Raw genomic sequence first — 23,711 nt, 5'->3', positions numbered from 1 at the left:
AGAGAGAATCTCGGGATGTCAGCTGCGCACAGGCCCAAGGGGCAGCTGGCCCAGATAAGAGGAGCTCATCAGTCTCCAGGACAAAATCGTCCCTGAGGCTCGACTCTGGAAACTCCACTGTGTGGTTTTTACGAAGCTATAGGAACGTGTGGAAATGCTTAGTCCAAGAAATCGAAGATATTTTTAAAAACCAAAAAACGAAGCAATTATGAACTCCTGGCTGAGCAGGAAATAATATTTACATTGCATTAATCATGGGAACACTGGATATGCATTTAACCGAAACTCATATTGAGAAGATGGGGAGAAGGGGTGAGAGTGCGTAAGAAATGTAAACTTCTCCTGTACTGTAAGAGGAGTCAGTAGATAATGGGTAAAATTGAGGGATTGAGACATAAAAAAATCAATATGATATTTAGCGAGAAAGAGCTTAACTGAGGGAGCAATTGCCGAGTGGGTGGGATTACCTGTGGGATGGGAGGGGCGGGAGGGATGGAGGAGGACTGCTGTTTTTTGCCGTTATAAACCTTTTCAGCGCTACAGTAGTCCACTTAGCGCAGTTTCAGTTACCTGTGGTCAACCACAGTCCAAAAATATTAATAGATTTTGAAAGAAAAAGACAGAGACAGAGAGGTCACCATCATATAACTTCTGTTACGATATATTGTTATAATTGTTTTATTGTATATTGTATTATTAATTATTGCTGTTCGTCTCTTAACTGTGCCTAATTTATAAATTAAACATTATCTTTCTCCACCATCGTGGTGTGTGGTTGACTCCGTTTCTCGCCACAGCTTCTCACAAGACTTTCAGGATCAAGTGATTCCTGTACAAGAAACAAAAGCAAAATGGTCCCATTCCCCAGTGGATCTGTATGAAAACTGGTAATCACATCAGGTACAGCTCCAAAAGGAGATATTGGAAAGAACCAAGCTGGGTCTATAAGGAATTGAGCATGAGATGCTACACATATTCATGTTGTATCAAGGTTGTGATCATATTACCATAGCAAGCTGAAAATGTCACCACTATCTGGACAGCTGGACACGTTTGATTGGGAAGGTACTTTTTCTCTTTGTTCATATGCTCTGCACTAGTAGGCTGGGTTCAGTAATACATAGGTGAGATCTTTTATTTAAAAAAAAATTATCAGCCTGTAATCCCTGCTACTCGGGAGGCTGAGGCAGGAGAATCGCTTGAACCTGGGAGGCGGAGGTTGTAGTGAGCCAAGATCGCACCACTGCATTCCAGCCTGGGCAACAGCGCGAGACTCCGTCTCAAAAAAAAAGAAAAAAATTATCAGGCTGGGCGAGGTGGCTCATGCCTATAATCCCAGTACTTTGAGAAGCTGAGGTGGGAGGATTGCTTGAGGCCTGGAGTTTGAGGCTAGCTTGGCCAACATAGGGAGACCCTGTTTCTTTAAAAAAAAAAAATTACCATGGGTATGTAAAACATCATACAGGAAAAAATAATAGCATATATATACAGGTTCACTATAATCCACGGATTCAGGCATCCACTCAGGGTATTGGGATGTATGCACTGAGGCATAAGGGGCATAAAGGGGGGACTATTCTACTGGTTTCTAAACTTACTTGCAAACAGTACTTTGATAAAATAAAAGCAAGTTAAAAAATCATTGCATTACAGATAAGGAATCCTGAAGGAGGGAGTGTTGGAGAAGGGGAGGGCTCTGGAGAAGGCTGCCAGAGCAGGGGATGCCTAACCAGGCTGAAGGTGAAGAGGGGGACCCGGAGTGGCCTGCTAGGGACTCGCGGCACCGGTGAGTTTCAGATGGAGGCCCTGGTGCTTTAGAACGAGAAGAGGGCCGAGTGGCGGAAGCGCAGGCTGAGGCGCGTTACATGGGGTCCCTAGGCCGCGGTCGGGACTGTGGATTTTATTTGATGAGGAACAGGTGGCCATAGGAGGGTCTCAAGGAGGCAGCTGGGATGACTTATGTTTGTAATGGACTCACTCTCTCTGCTGAGTAGGGGGCGAGGGTGGAAGCAGGGGAGTACAAGGTGATGGTGGGGTGGAGGAGGAAAAACCCTTCTTTACTGTCTTAGGGTCTCTGGCTGGGCTGAAGAATTAAACTGACATAAGGCAGATCAGCAGGAGAAAAACATACAGATTTCATTTACATGTACAAGGGAGCCCCCCCGCCTCCCGCCCAAATGACCAAGACCCAAAGAAGTGACTAGGCATAAAGGCTTTTGTACCAGGTTGAACATAGAATGGCAATTGTGTAACTAGGAAGATAAGGATTAAAAGATCTGTTCATACAGATTTCTTTTGGCCCCGACTCCCCTTATCTGGTAATGTCTTTCCTCCTCCTGGCATAGGGAGGGTGTCTTTCACAGGGCGTTTTAGCTCCTGCTTTCAGGAAGAAAAGGGGAGGTCAGAGCCCCCTTTCTGCACCTGCTGTTTCTGAAGTGCCTTTAGTGCAGAGAAATCAATATGCCAGAGTGGTGTATTCTGGGGTGGCGTGTCCTGAACCCCTTCAGTGGCCTGGCTCAGACGGGAGCCTGTGGATGGAGAGCAGTGGACGGGTTCCAGGCTGGAGCAGTAAGGCTCGGTGCTGGGGAGGTGTGTGGCAGGGGGCACACTGATGAGCATTCACTCCTTTAACCTTCGCAAGAACCCCCAGGCCAGGCAGTCAGGTGTGTACAATCTACTGAAGGAGAAAACCGAAGTTTAAGTTCAGTGCACGGCAAGGGTAGAGCTGGGGCTCAAACTCCCCTGTCCAGTCTTCAGCCCCTATACCCCAACCTGCAGGAATAAGTGAATGAATACATGAGGCTGGGTATGCCTGGGGCACAGAGGAGCGAGTGAAATCAGCAGAGGAGGAGGCCCGCGCAAGCGGCAGGAATCAAGGATGCAGTGCCAGGTGGGCTGCGGCGGGAGAGCTTTATTCTGAGGGCAGTGAGAAGCCGTGGGTAGGGGTGGGTGGTCAGTGCCATGGAAAACCCACCCTTGACCCTGAGGACACGCTCCCAGGAGCCCACCCACACCTCATGAACTTGTACGGACAAGGACAATGGGAGGCTGAGACCTGGAGCAAGGGCCTTGTCCCGGGCACAAGGCAAAGGGACGGGCAGCGTTAAGAGACCAGGCCGGCTCCGGCTGGAAGCGGGTGTGTCCTACTGTGTGCTGCCGCATGCATGGTGGCACCTGTGGACGGATTCAACTTCCAGTTCTCTGCAGTGCCAGGTACCTAGTGACAAAGGAGGTCCAGCCCTGGTCCCAGGGAATGGCCCAGTTTGGAAAGCAGCCTAGGTACAGCCTGGCACATAGTAGGTGCTCAGCCAAGACGTGTGTCCTTTTCCCTTCCGTCTCTGACTGTTCCTTTCCTTATCACTCCTGTGCTGAGGCAGGAATCAGCACAGGCAGGACGGCATCCCAAGACATCTGGGCCTGTGCTCAGGACCGTACGGCAGAGTCTCTTAGACCAAAGATCAGTAAATATGGCCCACGGGGCAAATCCCACCCACTGCCTGTTTTTGTACAGCCTAGGAGCTGAGAATGGTTTTTACGGATGAACATTTGCAATCGGTTTGATGAAACACTAACTCTAAACTCCAATTAAGCAAAAGGTGATGTCTGTAAAAAGAACTCTATTCTTCTCATGAGTGGACCTACATTACAAAATACTGGCCTCAATTATTATTATTCTATTTTGAGTTTTGTCAGTTACAAAATAGTAAAAATCTGTTTTCTCACTGCACAATGATTTTGCCCTCAAAGCCTAAAATATTGGTTCTCTGTTCTGTCCTTCCACTCCTCACCCTGCCTGGGGCTCTCCAGATTTAACCAATCCCAGGACTAATGACCCCCACCCGGCCTCCCCAGTGGTCCGTGCTGCGGCCGGTGTGCCCGACTGCAGGGCTGGACTGTGGACTCCCGGGCTGGCCAGCCCCACACCCAGCCTTGCCTTGGGACACAGCTGCTGCCCCGGGGGACCTGTGCCGCAGTGGCCTCAGGAGCTGCTCTGGCTACTGGCTGGCAGCCTCAGCTCCCCTGAGCACTGAGTACATTCTTCTCTCCAACTCCCTGCAGGAGCCAAGGCCAGCGGGCGTGGGTGGCTGAAATCTCCCCGGTAACAGGGTCTGCCCCCCTCCTGCTCCCTCTCCGGGCCTCCTCCCTTAACCTGCACCCCGCCCCCCACCCCCCACACCTGCTCTCCGGCCCTCAGCCCCTCCCTGCTTACTCCCTCCTTCACGGGCTCCATGTCACCATCTGTGGCACAGTCCCTCTCTGTCACTCTCCCTGCCACCCCCTCGTTCTCCTTCCTCCCTCCTGCCTCTCTCTGCATCTCTCCCTCTCACCCGTGTCTCCTCTCTTCTCTTTCCTTCTCGTCTTCTCCCTGTCACGCATCTCTCATCACTCCCCCTCATTCTGCCTTTCCTCCTACTCACGGTCTCCTCTCCCTCTCCCCCTCCCTCTTTCTCTCTCTCTCTCTCTTTCTCCACCTCCTCCCGACCCCCTTTCCCCTCTATTTCTATTGGCTTCTGCGTCCCTTGCTCCCCTCTTCTCTTCCTCACTCTGGGAAGCTTCTCCCCCCTATCCTTGCCCCTGCCCCCCCAGGATGTGTCCTGGAGATGGGGGGTGACGTACCAGGCGCTGGTTGGGAAGTCAGGGCCGGAGACCAGATGGGAGAGGCTCTGTGGACAGCCGTGGCCGAGGGCCTGGGAGGGAACCTGAGCCCGCAAGCGGTCTAGAAGTGGGTGCCGTGTGGGGACCCTAGTTAGGAGTGCCCTGGGGGCACCTGGGGACTGGGCAGGGAGAGGGGACAGCAGAATGATAACCAGCCTGGCGGCAAGGAGGGAAGCCCTCACCCCATGGGCAGGTAAGGAGGCTGGGGCCCGGATGATGTCCCGAAGGGTGGGGTCCTGGAAGCCCATCCTCTGCCCAGGATGAACTTGGGAGGCTGGGGCTGGGGAGGCAGAGGGTGGGGAGTCCCAGGGAGGCAGGAGGGAGGCCTTCCTGTGACCTCCCGGTCGGCTGCAGGGGCAGGGGTGTTAGTCTCAGAATCTCGTGCCATGATTCTAGGATCTCGGAATCACAGAATCGCAGGCTGTCAGGGCTGGAGGGAGCCAGATGTATCATGTCGTTGGCTTCCCCAGCTCACGTGGCAGCTCTCCTGAGCTCCCCCTCCATACCCGGCACTGTGCTTGGCACGCCTCCGTTTAATCTCTGCAAACAACCCTGGGAGGTGGGTCCGCTTGTCTTCCATATGACGAAACTGAGGTGCAGGGGGGAGAAGTGACTTGCCCGAGGTCACACAGCAATTTGGCATCATCGCTGTGCAGCAGAGCCCAAACCCCCAGCGCTGGGCCTGTAGGGTGTGCTCCTGGGATCAGGCCCCAGGCCTGGGGTGCCAGTGAGTCAGTCGGCACTGGCAAGCATAAGCCAGGTGTCTTTGGGGGGAAGGCCGAAGCATGTAGAGGACAAGCAGAGAGCCAGGGGCCATCGCCCTGCACTATTCAGGACTGTCATGGCCTTTGATCCTTCTCAGCCTGAGGCCTTCAGAGGAGCCAGTGTGGCCAGGAGGTACTGATGGTTTAGAAGTAGATAGAACTGGGTTCGAATTCTGGCTTCCCACTCTCCAGCTGGGTGACCCTTTGCAGCTTACTCAACCTCTCTGAGCCTCAACTTCTTCCTCTCTAAAAACTCTCCCTCTTGGGCTTCTTGAGGATCTCATGATGTGAGTCTGAGGCTTCCATCCGGGGACAATGTCCCACCTTGGAGCTCTCCTTGTTGAACGGCTTGGCTGTTCACATTTATGGCTGTTCTGGGTGATGCCCTAGGTTCTGGGGTTAAGAAATAAATCATTCAGGGCCCCTGCCTTCAAGAGCCAGTGTTCTAGCGGGTGGGAGATGGGCAAATGGAGAATGATTGGGGTGCCTAGCCTCCCTGAACTGTTAGGGCTGTGCGGCTCAGGACAGCCACTCACCCTCTCTGTGCTGTCTCCTCCTGAACAGTCCTCCAAGGAGTCCGCCCCCAGCTTTCAGGCAAGCTTGTGCCAAAGATAAACCAGACAGGGAGGAAAAGTCCCTCCTTCTCAAGGATGAACTAGATCATGCACAGGATTCCAGCTCTTTAAAGAAAAGACGGCACCTCAATTGCAGGTCTGGCTTACGTGCGTGGAAAGCTGTAATTTCCCTGCTTCTGCTGCCTGGGCCCCTCAAACTTTGACAGAGAAGACCGGCTGAGATAAGGGTGGAGACAGGGTTTTCCAGGAGGGGGCCAGGGGTTCTGGGAGGGGCGACTGCATGCCCTGGTACAAAGGAGGGTCTGGCTAGGCACGCCGTGTTCCTGCCAGGACCACGTGTGTGTCAGCGCATGCGCTTGTGGGTGCACAGACGTGTGCTGGGCAGGCGTGGGGGTGGGGCAACCTCAGAGCTTACCCCCAGCGGGCTACCCCAGGGGCATATGTCCCTGAAGCCTGGAAATTAGGCCTGCCCAGCTCCTTGCTTCTCTCGGGAGCCTGGTGCTCCCCTCCCTCATCTAGCCCTGGCTTGTGATTGGCTGACCAGCAGGGATGCTATAAAGAGGATCTGTGCACAGCACAGGGCAGCAAGGTGGATGGTGACGTGGGTCCCCTACCAGGGAGGCAGGACTCTAAGGTTCCAGGTTGCACAATTCCAGGTCTAAGAAGGACTCATTCTAGCATTCTGGAATTCTAACATTCTCTGATTCAAGGATACTAAGTCTAAAATCCTACGGCTGTAAGATTCTCTGCCTGTTCTAAGAATTCAAAATTCTATTTTTAGATCTCTAAGGTCCATTAGGCTTTGAGTCCATGATCCTCATAGCTCAAAGCCCTGGGGGCAACTGGGAAAGCGGATGCCAGCTGGGCACTCAGATGGGTGCCTTCCCAGGCCTGGCTTCAGTTTGCCAGCCTGTGGAATGGGCGTAGAGGTGGTCACTACAGATCTTTCCAGATTTGCCCCTTCCTAGCTGTGACCAGAACATGTGACCTCACGTTTGCTCCCCATCTGTGCAGTGGGGATGACAGTAGTGCCTCCCTCGTAGGACATCATAGGATACTGCAGCTCACCAGCTTAGCCTGGCACCTGGCACAGTCAGGGCTCAGTGATGAGCAGCTGGCAGCACTGTTAGGATCCTCTAGCCCACTGTCCAGGTGCCCCTCCCTTAGTGCTGCTGTCCCAGGCTCAGGAGACCTGATGAAGGGTTGGGGAGAAGGATGGGTTGAGGACAGGTTAGGGGATGACCCAGGCTCAGAATCCTTCTCTTCTCCCAGCCCCAAGAACAGGGAGGAGATGCTCTGAGCCCAGCCAGCTCGGGATGCTTTTGGAGAAGCCACGGCCTAGGGGTTCCTTGCTACCCTTGGCTTCACCCAGCCTGGCACTCTGAACCTGCTGCAGCCCCAGGTCCTTGGGGCAGGGGTAGCCAGGCGTGCTCAGAGGCGTTTGTTTGGATTTGGGGTGCCTTCCCTTCCCAGGAGCTTTGCACATCAACAGTGACATCCATATAGGGCAGTGCGGACCACAGCTCCCATTGGAGGGAGGAAGTGCAGGCCCAGTGTCAGGGATATTAGGAGAAGGGCTTCTCCTCTGAGAGATTTATCTTCCCTTCAGGGTTTTCTGCAGGGAGAATCCAAGGACAGCCAGGAGCCAGGGGATTGGGGGATCATTAGGAAGAGGGGGTGCAGTGGGTGGTCCAGACCCCAGAGGAGGCTCCTGCATCCAGCCTGGCTCTGCCTGGGCCTCCTCCTGAGTGTGGCTTTCCTCAGTGGGGCCTGACATTCCCCCTTGGCACTGGACTTGGTCCACTGAAGGCTTCTCTGGTTCATTTGATGCCTGACACTGAGGCAGAGCTGATGCCTGACACTGAGGCAGAGCTCGTGCCTGTGCAGAAGTGATGGGGCAGAAAGCAATGGGGAGGGTCCAAAGCTGGCTGGAGACTCCACAGGGGAGGGGATCAGAGTCTCACAGGGGAGCCCAGAGGAGCCCCAGCTTCTTCTGCGCAGGCATGGGATGAGAAAGACACTAAGAAAGCACCTGGAGTGCGGGCGGGCTCTTGCTTATGCTGCAAATCCCTTCTGAAAATGTCCCCTTTTCCAGGCAGCTGGCCCCTCCAGCCAGGGGGAGGGACTAACCTTGGATAGCATCTGGTGAGTGAATTGTAAAGTTCTCCAACCCCAGCCGGCCTCTGGGGAGAAGGGGCCTCAGCCACCTGCCCCCCAGGTTCACAGCCAACCTTCCTGGGCAGGGCCTTTGGGAGGGGCACAGTGGGATGGCCCAGGCTGAGGGGGCACCTAAGGACTCTGACTCCCAGGGGAGGGGACACCCCAAGCCTGTGGTTCTTAACTCCATTTGGAACCTGAAGAATCTGATAACAGATCTGACATTAACCTTCACCTGGAGTTTAGGGCGTTCATGGATCCTCTGAAGTTCATCTAGGGAGCAGGTTTCCAGGCGAAGGTCCTGCGGTATGAAGCAGTGTTTTCCAGATGTGAGGGCGAGACCTGTTGGTGGCAATGCAACCCACTTCACAGGGCCCTGCCAGCTGGGGCCTCACATGTAAAAAGGAAGGGCAGGTATTTGTTGGTGAAACAGCATGACTTCATGCCGCACACCACACCCTCACTCCATGATGGAGAATGATCACCTCACCTCCCTGAGCCTCAGTTTCCTCATCTGAGAAAAGGGGATAACACGACTCAGCCTTGCGGGGCTGTGCGGGGTGAATGAGATGGTGCGTGCTAAGCACCTCCCGTCTTCTGAAATCTCTCAGACGATGGGAGGATGGGCGTGCAGCAGGTCCCCAGGTTCGGCATGATTGGGAGGGGGCAGCATAGAGAAAGCCATTCTCTGCTGTGACCGAGCTGTTTTTCCTTCCCCCAGGCAAATAGCTGACTGCTGACCACCCTCCCCTCAGCCATGGACATGCTTCATCCATCATCGGTGTCCACGACCTCAGAACCTGAGAATGCCTCCTCGGCCTGGCCCCCAGATGCCACCCTGGGCAACGTGTCGGCGGGCCCAAGCCCGGCAGGGCTGGCCGTCAGTGGCGTTCTGATCCCCCTGGTCTACCTGGTGGTGTGCGTGGTGGGCCTGCTGGGTAACTCGCTGGTCATCTATGTGGTCCTGCGGCACACGGCCAGCCCTTCAGTCACCAACGTCTACATCCTCAACCTGGCGCTGGCCGACGAGCTCTTCATGCTGGGGCTGCCCTTCCTGGCCGCCCAGAACGCCCTGTCCTACTGGCCCTTCGGCTCCCTCATGTGCCGCCTGGTCATGGCGGTGGATGGCATCAACCAGTTCACCAGCATATTCTGCCTGACTGTCATGAGCGTGGACCGCTACCTGGCCGTGGTACATCCCACCCGCTCGGCCCGCTGGCGCACAGCTCCGGTGGCCCGCACGGTCAGTGCGGCCGTGTGGGTGGCCTCAGCCGTGGTGGTGCTGCCCGTGGTGGTCTTCTCCGGAGTGCCCCGCGGCATGAGCACCTGCCACATGCAGTGGCCCGAGCCGGCGGCGGCCTGGCGAGCCGGCTTCATCATCTACACGGCCGCACTGGGCTTCTTCGGGCCGCTGCTGGTCATCTGCCTCTGCTACCTGCTCATCGTGGTGAAGGTGCGCTCAGCTGGGCGCCGGGTGTGGGCACCCTCGTGCCAGCGGCGGCGGCACTCCGAACGCAGGGTCACGCGCATGGTGGTGGCCGTGGTGGCGCTCTTCGTGCTCTGCTGGATGCCCTTCTATGTGCTCAACATCGTCAACGTGGTGTGCCCACTGCCCGAGGAGCCTGCCTTCTTTGGGCTCTACTTCCTGGTGGTGGCGCTGCCCTATGCCAACAGCTGTGCCAACCCCATCCTTTATGGCTTCCTCTCCTACCGCTTCAAGCAGGGCTTCCGCAGGGTCCTGCTGCGGCCCTCCCGCCGCGTGCGCAGCCAGGAGCCCACTGTGGGGCCCCCGGAGAAGACTGAGGAAGAGGATGAGGAGGAGGAGGATGGGGAGGAGAGCAGGGAGGGGGGCAAGGGGAAGGAGATGAACGGCCGGGTCAGCCAGATCACGCAGCCTGGCACCAGCGGGCAGGAGCGGCCGCCCAGCAGAGTGGCCAGCAAGGAGCAGCAGCTCCTACCCCAAGAGGCCTCCACTGGGGAGAAGTCCAGCACGATGCGCATCAGCTACCTGTAGGGGCCTGGGGAAAGCCAGGATGGCCCGAGGAAGAGGCAGAAGCCGTGGGTGTGCCTAGGGCCTACTTCCCAAGGTGCCACAGGCCCATGATGGGATGTTGAGGGGCCTGGACTTTGATGCTATTGCTGCCAAGTCTTGCTGTGTGACCTTGGGTAGGTTGCTTCTACTCTCTGGGCCTTGTTTTCTCCTCTGTGACTCAGGGATAGGAGTCATCAGCCTGGATGAGCTATGTCAGATGAGAGGTTTGGAGGGCACTATTGCTGGGCTGACCTGGCTGAGCGGGCAAAAGGTGGGTGCAGACTGGCCTCCCCCCAGGGATGGAGTGTCTTGGGGCATCAACTAGTATCTTGGCCCTCAGAGGGATAAACCAAGGCCAGGATTTCTTGGGCTCAGAGTCAGGAACACAGGAGCTGCTGGGGGCTGGGCTGGAAACCTAAACAGAAGAAAGCCTAACCTGGTGGGAGGAGTGGGGCAGAAATGGTCAGGCCCCAGATCAGCTCCCTCCCCTCGACTGTGAGGCCTTGGACCAGCTCTGCTCCTCTCTAGGCCTCAGGCTTCACCCGGGTAAAACCCAACAACCTCTACACCCTTTTGGCCCAGGCAGTCAGTGCTGGAGGTCCTGTGCTTCTGGACGGGAAGAGCAGGTGAATTTCCTGCTCATGGAAGCGAATGAAGTCCGGCTTCAGGGTCTCTCACTGCCTGGGCTTTTGCAAGGCCCTGCATCTACTTTTGTACTTGTCATTTTGTATTCGTTTTCTTAAAGAGGGACCTCAAACTGCATAAGCTTAGGCCACCCAAAGTCTGGCTCTGCCCCTGCTGAGGTCAGCCACCCAGTCCCCAAGGAAGCTCACGTTGGGTCTTATGGCTGGAGTAGGGGCCCCCGGGGGTTCCCAGGTCTTTTGAGGGCTTCCAGGCGCCTCCTTGTAGGAGGGGCCATCCCTGTTCCTCTCCTTGTGACCCATATTCTCCCCTCCTTGAGACCGAGACAGGGACCCAGCCCATGAGGACTGGCATGGAAAGGCAGAGTGTCTGAAGAGCGCTGTGAGGAGAAGGAAGAAGAAGGGAGAAGAGGAAGAGGAAGGAGAAGGAAGAGGAAGGGAGAAGAGGAAGAGGAAGGAGAAGGAAGAGGAAGACAAGGGGGAAAGGGGAGGAGGAGGAGGGGGAAGGAGAAGTACAGATCTGTTTCCTGGAGCCGTCTTTGGCCCCCCTGGGCTGAGCTCAGTGGTAGCATCTGTGAACCTGAGTTGCCGACAACAGCCCCACCCAACCAGTACTGAGGGAAGGACACGATCAGGGTGGAACAGCCAGGGTGCAACGGCAAATGCACAGAGTACAGACAGGCACAGGGCCTGCGTCCCTGAGGGGCCTCAGAGTGCTGCCAAGAGGGCTCAGGCCTTAATAAAGCCCTAGGGTGGAGCTGGCTACCAGGGACATTGGGAGGACTGGGGAGCTCCCTCCCCATGCTCTATCATCCTGGAGACTACAGGTCGGGAGGCCCAGGGAAGACAAGAAGAGGCTGAAGTGGGACTGTGGAGGGGGACCATGGGGAGCAGCCACCATCCAGGGCTGGGCCTAGACTCCCTCCCAGAGATGGTCCCTCAGAGCTGTGGTGAGGCTGGCCCTGGGAGGGTGAGACCCCTGGTGAAATCCCTCCGCTTCCCCACCCCCTGCAGAGGGCAGGGGTCCTCAGGGAAAGCACAGGAACCAGACTTTTGGAGACTTGGATCTTCAGCACACCTCAGGGTCCTGGGCTGGCATTGGCCTTCCGGGCCTCAATTTCCCCATCAACAAATGGAGATGAATCCCAGCTTGGCTGCCTCCTGAGATCTAAAGAGAAAATGAGTCATGTGAGGTAACTTCCAGGCTCACTGCAATGGGTACGGTGGGGTGTATCAGATTATAAAGTGGGGGTGCCCTCCTCACCCCCAGGCTTGGCCTATACCCCCCTCTCCTTCATCAAGTGGCCTCTCTGTGTCTGTCCTTTGGGGTGAGGACACTGTAGGCCATGAGAAATGGGCAGTTGGGGGGTCAGAGGCCAAGGGTCAGGGAGGCAGGGCTTGGGGAGAGTGTGGGACCATCAGAAGAGAAGGAAGTTTTCAAAACCACATTTTGTGTGGAGATGGAGGCTGGAGGCCCGGCCCTGGGACTTGGTCTGGGGTTTCTTGAGGAAGATCTGAGGGTCCAAGGGAGGAGGGATGCCCTGGCCTTCTGGCCTTCTTTGGCTGATCCTGCCTTCTTGTTGCCTAGGACAGGAGAGTAATGTCCTAGAAGGGTCCCTGGGAGGCCAGTTAGGAAACCCTTTGCTGCTTCTGTCTCTAGCTCTTGTCAATAAAGACGGTGACACCTGATAACAGCTGTGGCCTGGGCCAATTTCTCTGCCAGACACTGTGTCCAGATGGGTGTGAATGTGTAGGTGTGTGTGGGCTCCGTGCACCCTGGCCTGTTCGGGTGTGACCTCCCAGAGTCCAGGTCCTTCAGGGAACATGGAAGATACCCTTGATGGGGCTGAGCCCACATCCTTATAGACCTTGATCCAAAAGCAGTAGATGTCCTTTCTCCCTATTATCCAAATAGCAGATTTCAGGGAAGAAAGTGGATTGGCTCCAACTAGGTCACATGATGGTCCCTTGGGCCAATCACCAAAGACGTGGTGATAGGGTGCCATGGTTGGCCAGGTGCGGGTCATGTGCCTACATTTCCAGCCAGAGAGAAGGTAGGGCACTGTGATGGACACTCTGGCCTGGCCTGTGGGGCAGGGGTGGGTCAAGGACAGCCTACTAATGGCTAGGGGAGGTGGGCCAGGCACCAACAACCAACAACATGCGGGTCTGGGTGTGTGTGGGGTTTGCTGTGTGTGGCTGCCGTTGCTGGGTGTGATATTGTGTGTCCAGGTTTGTGTGAGCCCAGTGCAGGGTGCATAGTAGGTGGTCGGGACATCTTAGCTGCGTCCGTGAGTGAATGTGCACTGAGGTGTGACATGCGGCCGGTGTGCAAGTGGTGGGAGTGGAGGAACTGCTGGGGCCCCAGCGTTGGGTGGGAGTGGCTGCCTGGGCAGGGTCCCTCATCTGGCCCTGGCAGCCCTTGCTTCCCCACCACACTGGGTGTCCCCGCCTGTGCATGCTCACGTGCAGCCTGTGTGTGCGTGTGCTTGTCCCCCACACATGTGTGTCTGGCAGCCTTGTGTTCCCAGGGCCTGGCAGTGCTGCTGTGGCCTTTCTTAGGAGTATCTGGAATGAATGAACAAAGGGGGCCACTGCATGTCACAACTGCAGGGGGTACTGTACACGCTGTTCCTGTAACCTCCTGTGAAGCTACAACACGGTGCCTCTGAATAAATGAGTGAAAAGGGGGGGGCGGGTACTGAAGGAGCTTGTATGGGGTTGGGGCTAGAATCTGTGGGTTAGGGGAGCCATTGGGGCTGCAGGGTGAGGGGAGGCTCTGCAGTTGTGAGCAGGAGCAGGGAGGGAGAAGTGATGATAACGCACCTTGCCCACTCCTCTCCTCCTCCTCCAGCCATTGAAGTTGCTCAGACCAGAGGCTTTACCTTGAACTTGTCTCTCAGAGGCAGTTGCCAGGCAACAGCCCTTGGCCACCAGGCTCTGGACCAGGACTTCCTGCATCAGCATCAGCATTATCAGAGGGAAGCTGGGAACACACAGGGCCTGGGGCAGGAAAGACCACGGCCCCCAGATCTTTGGGATCCTCTTTACCTAGAAGGGATGGGGCAGGTGAGGCCACTGACCCATGGGAGTTGACAGCTGGACTCCACAGGACTCGACACAGAAGAAAACACAGCGAGCGGTCGGGCTCAAGCCTGTAATCCCAGCACTTTGTGGGGCCGAGGTGGGCAGATTGCTTGAGCTCAGGAGTTCGAGATCAGCCTGGGCAACATGGTGGAACCCCGTCTCTACCAAAAATACAAAAATTAACCAGGCATGGTGGTGCATGTCTGTGATTCCAGCTACTTGGGAGGCTGAGGTGGGAGGATCGCTTGAGCCCGGGAGGCAGAGGTTGCAGTGAGCCGAGATTGTGCCACTGCACTCCAGCCTGGATGACAGAGGGAGACCCTATCTCAAAAACAAAACCCCAAACCAAAAAAACCCACCCAAAACAAACAAAAAAAACACGGCGAGAAGGCCAGGCTGTAGTGTGAGGGGCACCCCCTGGAGGTGCGCAAGGCCACCATCCCTCCAAGGCCTCAGGATACTCCCTGTCTCTGGCAGGCCCTGGTGAGCATCTCAGCAAGTCCGCTGGAAGGCTGAGGGAGAAATGTCTCCCCGAAAGTCATGGGGCCAAAGTCAGCAGGCCTGGGCCCTATGTCTCCCGCAGCAAACCTACTGTGTGGCCTTGGGCCATTTATTTCACCTCCGGATGTGGTTCACTTAGCTAACAAAGGCTTTTCTGAGCACCAGCTGTATGCAAGGTCCTGACATGCGGCTGGGGGCCAGTGCAGGCAAATGGACAGGGGTCCCGCACTCTCAGCACTCACAGGCAACCACACAAGGAAGCGTAGCCCTATTTTGGGGGCTCAGTGGGGAGGGAGAAGTGCAGTGTGCTCTGGGAGAGCACTAGGAGGGTTGGGGGCTGGTGGGAGCTGCATCTAGAGTGGAAGTTTCAGCCTAAGTGTGCCAGGCAGAGGTATCTGCACGTGCTAAGGCCCTGAGCTGGAGGAAGGCAGTGAGTGAAAGGAAGAAAGGTAGCAAAGAGGCCCCTTTTTAGGGACAGAGAATGTGTCACACAGGGCTTCCTAGGGCATCCATTCCTGTTAAGGCTGAATTCTGCCCCCCTCTAAATTTCTATGTTGAAGTCCTAACCTCCAGAGCCTCAGAATGTGACCTGATATTTGGAAATGGGGTCATCACAGTTGTAGGTAGTGAAGAGGTCATACTAGAGCAGGGATGGCCCCTAATCCAATACGGCTGGTGTCCCTAAGAAGCGGGGAGGCCAGGCACGGTGGCTCATGCCTGTAATCGCAGCACTTTGGGAGGCCGAGGCAGGTGGATCACCTGAGGTCAGGAGTTTGAGGCCACCCTGGTCAACATGGTGAAACCCCATCTTTACTAAAAGTACAAAAATTAGTCAGGCATAGTGGCATGCGCCTCTAATCCCAGCTGCTAGGGAGGCTGAGGCAGGAGAATCGCTTGAACTCAGGAGGCGGAGGTTGCAGTCATCGGAGAACATACCACTGCACTCTAGTCTGGGCGACAGAGCGAGACTCCATCTTAAAAAAAAAAAAAAAATAGGTGCCTGGGCCACAGTCAGGGTCCCCTGGGGTCCCAGACACCTCAGGTTCTGGCTCACACTCTCCTGGAACCCACATCCTCTGTCACCATCTTACAGGTGGAGAAACTGAGGCCTACGGTGGGGTGGGGTGTATCGGATCCTAGCAGGGGAAGAGCTGGGATGTGGCCTCTCCACCCTCCTGTCCGGGTGGAGGCCAGGCCAGCAAATGTGTCAATATTTGCTCAGGGGAACTGCTGGCTCAACAGGCCCCAGAGCCTGCCTGGTGTCTCCCTCTGTAAGATCAGGGGTTGCCTCTGAGCTCCAGCCAGGACCCTGCGCCTGCTCTTCAGAGGGGAGGGGCTCTCCCTGTTGGGGCTTATCAAACGGCAGCTGCCAGAGGGAGAACGGAACAAACGCACGATGCCCATTACGTGGTCGGCAGTGAAAGGTGAGCTCCTGGCCACGCAATCGGGTTTGAACCCCAGTGCCACTGCCTCTTAGCGCTGAGTGCCTTTGAGCCAGCCTCAGAACCTCTCGTAGACTCAGTTTCCTCATCCGAAAAAATGGGCTCCCACGCCCATCTCAAAAGCCTGTCGCAAGGCTGCGGGGACGGCCGGAGCGTGGCTCTGTGCTCCCCAGGCCCGGCAGGGGGCGCCGCGGGTCCTCAGGCCTCGCCCAGTAGCCGCGTGGTATCCGACCCGCAGCTCCGCTCGGCTGGACTCGTCTCTATTCGGCGACACTTGGCTCCACTCGGCCAGGCTCGGCTCTACTCGGCTGTATTCGGCAGCACTCGGTCAGACTCGGCCTTGTTCCGATCTGCTCGGCTTCGCCCCACGCCGGAAGTGCAAAGGCAGTTTCCCGGCGCGGCTGCGGCTCCGCCCTCCGGGCGCGAGGCCTGGGTAGGCCAAAGAGGCAGGTCCTCGGCCCTCGGGCCCGTGGCGCTGTCGTGGATGTAGGGGTTCCGCTTGCCTGGGCCCTGGGCTATGCAGAGGGAGACACGAACCAGGGTTTGAGGGCGAAGCGGGTGGAGAGGGAGGGGCTCCCCGAGCCTGGCGTGGGAGCGTCTTTCGCCTTCGTTTTGCAGGGAGAAAGGGAGAGGTTGGCGCCAGCTGCACGCCCCAGCAGGCAGGCTCTGCCGCTGTTCTGTCGTGTGGGGGGAGGAAGTTGCTGCCCCTCAGTGTCCCTGAGTCTCGGTTTCCCCTCCAACAATCAGCAGGTTTCCCGCCGGGGCACAGGGCCTGGCGCGGCGCTGGCGCTCTCCAGACTCAGTTTCCCCTTTTGTAAAACATGACAGCCCGCCCAACTCTGCTGAACACCTTTGGGATCCGACGTCCTGAAAGCCCAGGACGGGGAACCTGGGTCCGGAGAGCGAAACTTTCCCCGGCCCCTGGGCGGGTCAACGTGGGGGATTCGGTAGAACCAGGCCCGGGGCTCTCCTCGTGGGAGGAAGCCGGTTTGTGTGTGGGGGGTGGGGGTTGCTGCGGGGACTGCGGGGGTTTGGAGGAAGAAGCGAGTGCATGGGCGCCCTGGCCTGCCCCAAAGTTCCCTGAGGGGACGGGCTGGTGGGACGGGCGGGGGCCGGGGACCGAGGGGCGGGGAGGGGGCCGGGGACCGGGGGGCGGGGAGCGTCCCGGGGACCGGGGGGCGGGGAGCGTCCCGGGTTCCCGGGCGCGGGGGCTCTGCCCAGCAGGAGGCGCTCGCGTCTTCCTTTGTTGAAATTGATCTCTGCGCTTGAACAATTAGATCTGTGACTTGCCACTCACAACCTTCATAGCGGACGCCAGGAATCATTATGTTTACTTTCCTGTCTCCCTTTTTGACAGGCACACATTTTATTTTTTAAATACATGAAGCGCGCCGTGCTTTGTAAGCGCTGACTGAATGTGCCTATTTTCACACCCTCTCCTGACCCTGGGCTGGAACGTGGGCGAGTGCAGGATGGTGGCCAGGGGCTTGGCTCTTGGTCAGTATGTGCCTCATCTATCTCGTCTGTAAAATGGACAGAGGAGGTAACACGTGTGCCTACCTCAGAGCATTGTTGGAAGGATTAGAGGAGTCAAGACATGGAAGGCCCACAGAATGGCTGGGGAGAAAAGCCAGCTTCTGGAGGCAGGGGAAAGGGTGGGGAGTGGCTGGGGAAGCAGGGCCCGTACCCTGGGTTTCTGCATTGGGGTCACTCCTTTACTGCTGGGAGTGATAGCAGGGCGATGAGAGCCACCCTGGGCCTGCGCTCCTCCTGGTCACGCTGTTGTCCAGGGTCCCAGGGTGCCTGGGAAAGGGCACACAGCTTTACTGATGGGTGGCCAGTGGGGAGTGCCCCCATCGGGCATTCCACCAGTCGGCTCCCATGGTCCTGGCCTCCTCATGTTTATCTGGCCCAGGGACACCAAGGCTCAGAGAGGTAAACTTGCCCGAGGTCACACAGCTAGGAGGGGGAGCTGAGTCATCACCCAGGTTTGTCTGCCCCAGGGCTGGAGCTCTGTTTTCAGGCCACCTGACCAGCTGAGGAGATCGTCAGAAAGGCTGGGACACCAACGGATGACGCACAAATGGAGGAATTTTCAGGCACGGTCAAAGCTAATGGGAGGGAAAATACTGAAGTGTAATATTCCAGAGTTCTCTCTTGTCTGCTCTGACTCCTGCCAGCTGCCCTGCACCTAGAGGGACAGGAGGCTCTTCTCCGGGGCATTGCATGGCCGGGAGCCAAATGAGCTGGCACCAGAAGCTGGTGAGTTGCCTGGCTTTTCAGACCTCAGCCTCCTCACCTGTGAGGTGGGTTGAACAGCTCTTCTCTGCAGAGGAGCAGTTGAGGGCGGTATGGAACACTGCCAGGCACACAGTTGGCCCTTGACAAAACCATTGCTGTGTCCCCAGCCTGTTTCTCCCCAAGTCCCATTGATCATTCTCTCTATCCCTGTTTCCTCAGAAGGTCAGGTTTTCTAAGCCCGAAGGCTTGGAGCCAGGCAGGAGCTGTCTCCCTCTCCAGTGCTGCCGACTCAACCCTTTTCCCTTAGAAGCTGCAGGGAGGGAGGCTCCCCTTGGCTCCCTCCCTCTGCAGCCCTGGCTCTGCGCCCTGGGAATGCTGCCTGGGGCAGGGCCACGTAGAGAGCAGGGCCAGTGCAGGCCTTTGGGTGTTCCCAGCGGCCAAAGTCCTTTAGTCTGCTTTCCTTTGGGCTCCCTTGCACCCCTGAATGGATGACCTGGGGGATTCCAAGTCGGCTTGGGAGGGGTGACAGCACAAGGCTGGAGGTTGGGAGAGTCTGGCTGTCATCCCAGCTTGGACTGCAGTCTGCTATGTGACCTTTGGGCCAAAGATAAATCCTCCCTGGGCCACAGTGTCCCTGCTGGTCAGATGAAAGAATCAGATGAGATCATTTCTGAGGATCTTTCCAGGCTTCATATTCTTCTGTTTGATTATCCCCCCAAATAAATTGGAAATTGGAGGCCCAAGGATGAGCCCTGGTTGAGGACGCAGAGCCCAGGGGCCGTCCCATCCTCCACACTTGGCCCAGCTGTGAGTGGGGGAGTGGGATTTAGCACCTGAAGCCCCAGATTTAAATATATCCCCACTCCCCGCCGGGGTCCCCGCACTCCTGCACCTCCCTCCTCCCAGGACGGCCCTGACCTGCAGGCATTGTTCCCCGCCCATGTCCAAGCCCCGAGGGAATTCCATCGGGTTGGAGAGTCTTCCCTTCTGTAGGGGGCTTTGCTCCTCTCTACCAGTTATGTGACCTTGGGCAAGTCACTTCAGCTGCCTGACCCCAGCTCCCTAGGACTAGTTGAAGTAATGGATATAAACACCCTTTGGGGACCAAAAGCCCCTAGAGAGATGAGACCTGGCCCAGGCAGTAAGTCCTCAACAAATGTAGAATAGGAGGATGCTGTAAACAAGCCAGCCAAAACCCACCAAATCCTTTGGTGGAGGATAAGGGACATTTGATACGGTCTTTATACAGGAGTCTCGGGCCCCAGGAAGCCAGGGCAGAGAGTCTTTGCCAAACTTCCCCCTGCCTAACAAGAAGGAAACTGAGGCAGGACCCTGCCAGACCCAGAGGCAAACAGGCTGCCCTCCTGTGAACTTGTTGGGGGTCATTTCCACAGGGGAATAGTTCTAGAAGACCAGGGTGAGTCAGTAACAATGGCAGAATTCCAGTCAGAGGAAGAAGACTTTGGTGTAGCTGGGGCTGGAGCATAGAGGAGCGACTTGGCTGCCGCCCTGGCCCTGTGTCAGAGGTGTTAGAACCAGAGCCACTCCATCTTGAGTAGGGGCTGGGTAAAATAGGGCTGAGACCTGCTGGGCTGCATTCCCAGGAGGTTAGGCATTTTTAGTCACAGGATGAGATGGGAGTCGGCACGACTGGTATCATAAGATACAGGTCATAAATACCCTGCTGATAAACAGGATGCGCTAAACAAGCCGGCCAAAACACACCAAATCCAAGATGGTGATGAAAGTGACCTCTGGTCATCCTCACTGCTCATTATACACTAATTATAATGCATTAGCATGCTAAAAGACACTCCCACCAGCACCATGACAATTTACAAATGCCATGGCAATGTCCAGAAATTACCTTATACGGTCTAAAAGCGGGAGGAACTCTCAGTTCTGGGGAAATCTCCTCCCCTTTCTTGGAAAACTGATTAATAATCCACCCTTTGTTTAGCATATAATCAAGAAATAACCATAAAAACAGCCAACCAGCAGCCCTCAGGGGTGGTCTGTCTATGGAGTAGCCATTCTTTTGTTTCTTTACTTCTCCATAAACTTGCTTTGACTTCACTCTGTGGACTCACCTCAAATTCTTTCTTGTGCGAGTCCAGCAACCCTCTCTTTGGGTCTGGATTGGGACCCCTTTCCAGTACCATTTTTTCTGGTGAACCACGAAGGGACGATACCAGAGAACACCCTCAACCCAAAGGAAATAGACTACAGCCCCAATTGGCTGACTTTGGGTAAGTGAGGGATATTTTATTCTGGGTAATGTATGGATTTGGGTTAGGTTCCCTCCTCAGAAATAGGGGGTTAAAGGCCCCTCTTAGTGAAGGGCAAAGATGCTTATCAGAAATTGGGTTAGAGGCCCAGCTGAAGAAGGTTGGAGTCCTTAGGGAGTTAGAGGTCCCCCTCGGTCATGTCCCTTGGTAAGGAGAAATGGATTAGGCACTATGGGATATTAACCACTATTCTCTTTTCATTAATCTGCCTTGCACTGTTTGCTGACAGCTGTGAGTGACAGGATTAGGCACGTACAGGATCATGGGACATGGGGAGCTTTCTTCTCCCCAAAGGGGGAAACTTTAGAGATGATGAGATTGCTGGAAAAGATACTTTGCTACTGACAAGCGGCCTCCTGAACTATTGATCCAGTGTCAATGGAATGGAGGCCTCTGGCCTCCCTGAGCTCCTCAGCTTCTCCACCCACCGGCAGGCAATGCTTTTCTTCCTCTCTCCTTTCTCTTTTCTATCTTTTCTGTCACTCAGGGTGACTCTCCAGTCTTCCATCTTGCCCAGCTACCATATGTTGAAACTCCTGGTTGGAGGGCATTCCACCTCACTTGGAGTGGATCAAAGATGACAAGGGCCATCGGGAGCAAGTTTGAGCCTTGCCAGGTTGATGTTGGGCACTGAGTGGGGTGGCTAGTGTCCTGGAATGGAAAATGTTAATTTGGTTTCCCCATGCAGCCTGTTGGACAGCATCTTACAAAATTAAGAGGCTTTTGCCTGTGGTTCCATGAAATGGAAAAAGACGATTTTCTTTTGTAACGTGTCTTGGCCCCCATAGCAATGGCACAGTAAGCAGAGCCATCAAAGCCACAGAGAGAAAGGGAACCCAGAAACCTGGCATGCTGGCAAAGGGTAAGAATTTCTTACCAGTCAGGCTTCTGGCCTCTCTTGGTGCAAACTGGTTGAATAAATGATAAAAATCACTGTTTGTCTCTCCTGCAAGGAATTTGATTAATACGAAAAAGAATTCGTGGGGGCTAGTCTTAAGCTTTAGAGAATCTGGTGTACTTAGTGCTATGAACTTTTCTTTCTGTGTCAATCTGTCATAAAAAGAGGTACTGTAGGATAGAATGTGGGCCTAGGACCCATATAAGCCCATTATTCAAGTTGGCCCAGCAAACTCGTCAGTTACAAACTTGGCGGCAGGTCCCTGAAACAAAAACTAGATGAGGTTTCTGTCTTGTCTTTTTTTTACGTCCTTGCAAGTTTAACCTTGTGACCGTGTGGGAGTACTTTCTCTTAGTCTCCACCATCCAGACGACAGGAAGCTGGGGCTTCATGTGATAGCCCTAAAAATTGTCCTGAGCAGTTAAAAGCCTTTGCACGCTTGAAATTGGCTTCTCTAGGCTCCTTCCAGGAAGGAAGACAGAAACTGTCTAGTGCCGTGGCTCAGTAGCTAAGGCTTTGTCTTTTCACACTGGGGACCCAGGTTCAATTCCCACCTTAGGGAATGAGTCCTTTCTGGTTTAATATCTATGTGACCTTTGCCATTTATTCATTCTCTTCTCCATAAACAGCTTCTGACTTCTCGTTTGAATTTTCCTTTCTCTGCACTACCCTTGGCGATTCTAGATCTCATAAAAACTGCTTATCACCTCTTTGAAAATACCTTGTATACCTGGGTTAAGTGCTAACCTTAGTTAAGGCTTACCAGGTTTCACCTGGGAGGTTACTGTTGGTGAAGTTCAAAAGCCAGAAATATTGGCTGTTTGTCCCGGCTAGAGTCTGGTAACAAGATTTGGTTAAAAGTCAGCTTAATTAAAAATGGATATCCAAGCTATACATATATTTAAAAGGCCTTTATGCTTTTTTTCTCTTCTTGGCTCTTATTTTTCTGAAAAATTTTTTCTTTTCAGTCGACTTAATTTTTTTCCCCATTTTGTCTTCTTGCCACTCTTGATGCCCCACCTGAGAGGACCTAAGATAAATTTTAATAGCCTGGGACTTCTCAGGAAAAAAGGAGGTGCTACAGACCCTGTTTTGGGAGAAACCTCTGTTCTCCTCATGGACACCCCCAGGAATTGAAAGCAGATAGACCACTCTCAAAATCTAAGGCTCTGCTCTGTTTTGTATTGTGTTATCTGACAGTTTTGACTTTTGGGGATATCAGAAATTACTTTGCATTTTAAGAGAGCTTTTAGCCTTGCTATGTAATAACTAGGTGGGGAATACACTTTTAGGGATGGCTAATGGCAGTTTTGTGGGGATACTTGGCTCTTCGCACCTTTGGATCAGAAAAGCATGCTCTTGACCACCTAGAAAGTATGGAAGTGTCCCCACCCTCCATTGAAAGATAAGACTGCCATGGGGGATGGGCTGATGCCCTCTCTTTGGGATCCAGGATCCAATATAAAAATGAAACCCTTAATTTTGGGGATCTGTTTTGCCTTCCAGCTGTGCCTGCTTATTAGGCCTTAGAAACTGCAGGCTTTCCTGGCCCTGTTTCTTGAAGGGCTCCACCCTGAAGTCAGTAATCCAATTAAGAAACTTAAAAATTGGCAAATGAAAAATCTTACAACTACTGGATCTTCTGTCTGTGTATTTATATATGTTGTGTGTGTGATGTTGATATATGAAAGAGCTCTGATTAATTGGCTTAAAAATAATAAGTACTTAAATATTTTGTCAGAAAAATAGAAACATTAATGCCTTTTGGTTCACATGACTTTAATAATCTTTGGGAAATAAAGACAGTTTTAAAGATTATCAGTAACATTAAAATATCTTCAAACTTTAGACATTTGGTCTAAATTAGGCAGGTCAGATTTTAGGTTTGCTAAATGCCTCAAGGTCATAAACTGCATCATTGACTTTTGAAAATTGCCCAGCTTACCTGCTTTGGGGCCATTAGATTCTAGATAAGGCCTGGGGACTTGTCGAGTTAGCCATGCCCCCAGCTATGCTGGAAACAGTCAGACCTTATCTGCACTTCTGCAGATAAGGCTGTCCTAGGCTCCACACCTGGAATATAAGTAAAACTGCTTACTTACCAGGTTTTTCACCAAAAAATAAAAGTTGCTAAGAGTTAACATTGTAATATGTTATATGTAATTGAGACTACTAGAGAAACAGTTTTATATGCAAGGTGTGTAAGGAAAATAGAATATGCTTTTGGTAAGAAGATTATAAGAAAGCATGGGAATGTGGACTTTCCCCCTACTTTAGAGGGTTAAAGGATTGTTTCAAGTTAGGTAGGATAAAGCTGAAGGTTTGAGCAAGTTGTGGAAGGTTTGTGAAAGATTAATGTTGTAAAAGAAATTCTGTGTGAACTTATTGGCTTAAATTAAAGGGATATTATTCAGTTTTTCCATAAATTA

General features: G+C 54.2%; 1 protein-coding gene across 4 annotated transcripts; it reads left to right on the top strand.

Annotated features, from left to right (window-relative positions):
* Positions 1 to 1,708: 1,708 nt before the first annotated feature.
* On the top strand, positions 1,709 to 12,517 carry SSTR3 (somatostatin receptor 3). Of its 4 annotated transcripts, XR_676515.5 has the most exons (3): positions 4,560 to 4,849; positions 8,874 to 10,318; positions 11,146 to 12,517. XR_676515.5 is itself a non-coding variant. In XM_054675890.2 (2 exons), the coding sequence occupies exon 2, from the start codon at positions 8,910 to 8,912 to the stop codon at positions 10,164 to 10,166; it is 1,257 nt and encodes a 418-aa protein (XP_054531865.1). In that variant the 5' UTR covers positions 1,709 to 1,786; positions 8,874 to 8,909; the 3' UTR covers positions 10,167 to 12,517. The 4 variants fall into 4 exon arrangements, 3 of the variants coding, with proteins under 3 accessions (XP_054531865.1, XP_001160468.2, XP_009436621.2); XM_054675890.2 differs by lacking the exon at positions 4,560 to 4,849 and adding an exon at positions 1,709 to 1,786 and having other exon boundaries at positions 8,874 to 12,517; XM_001160468.7 differs by having other exon boundaries at positions 4,299 to 4,849; positions 8,874 to 12,517.
* The last annotated feature ends 11,194 nt before the right edge of the window (positions 12,518 to 23,711 follow it).

This window comes from Pan troglodytes, chromosome 23, assembly GCF_028858775.2.
Source record: "Pan troglodytes isolate AG18354 chromosome 23, NHGRI_mPanTro3-v2.0_pri, whole genome shotgun sequence".
Lineage (NCBI taxonomy): Eukaryota > Metazoa > Chordata > Mammalia > Primates > Hominidae > Pan > Pan troglodytes.
Note: the sequence above shows the minus strand (reverse complement) of the source record. Positions and strands in the feature narration are given on the sequence as shown.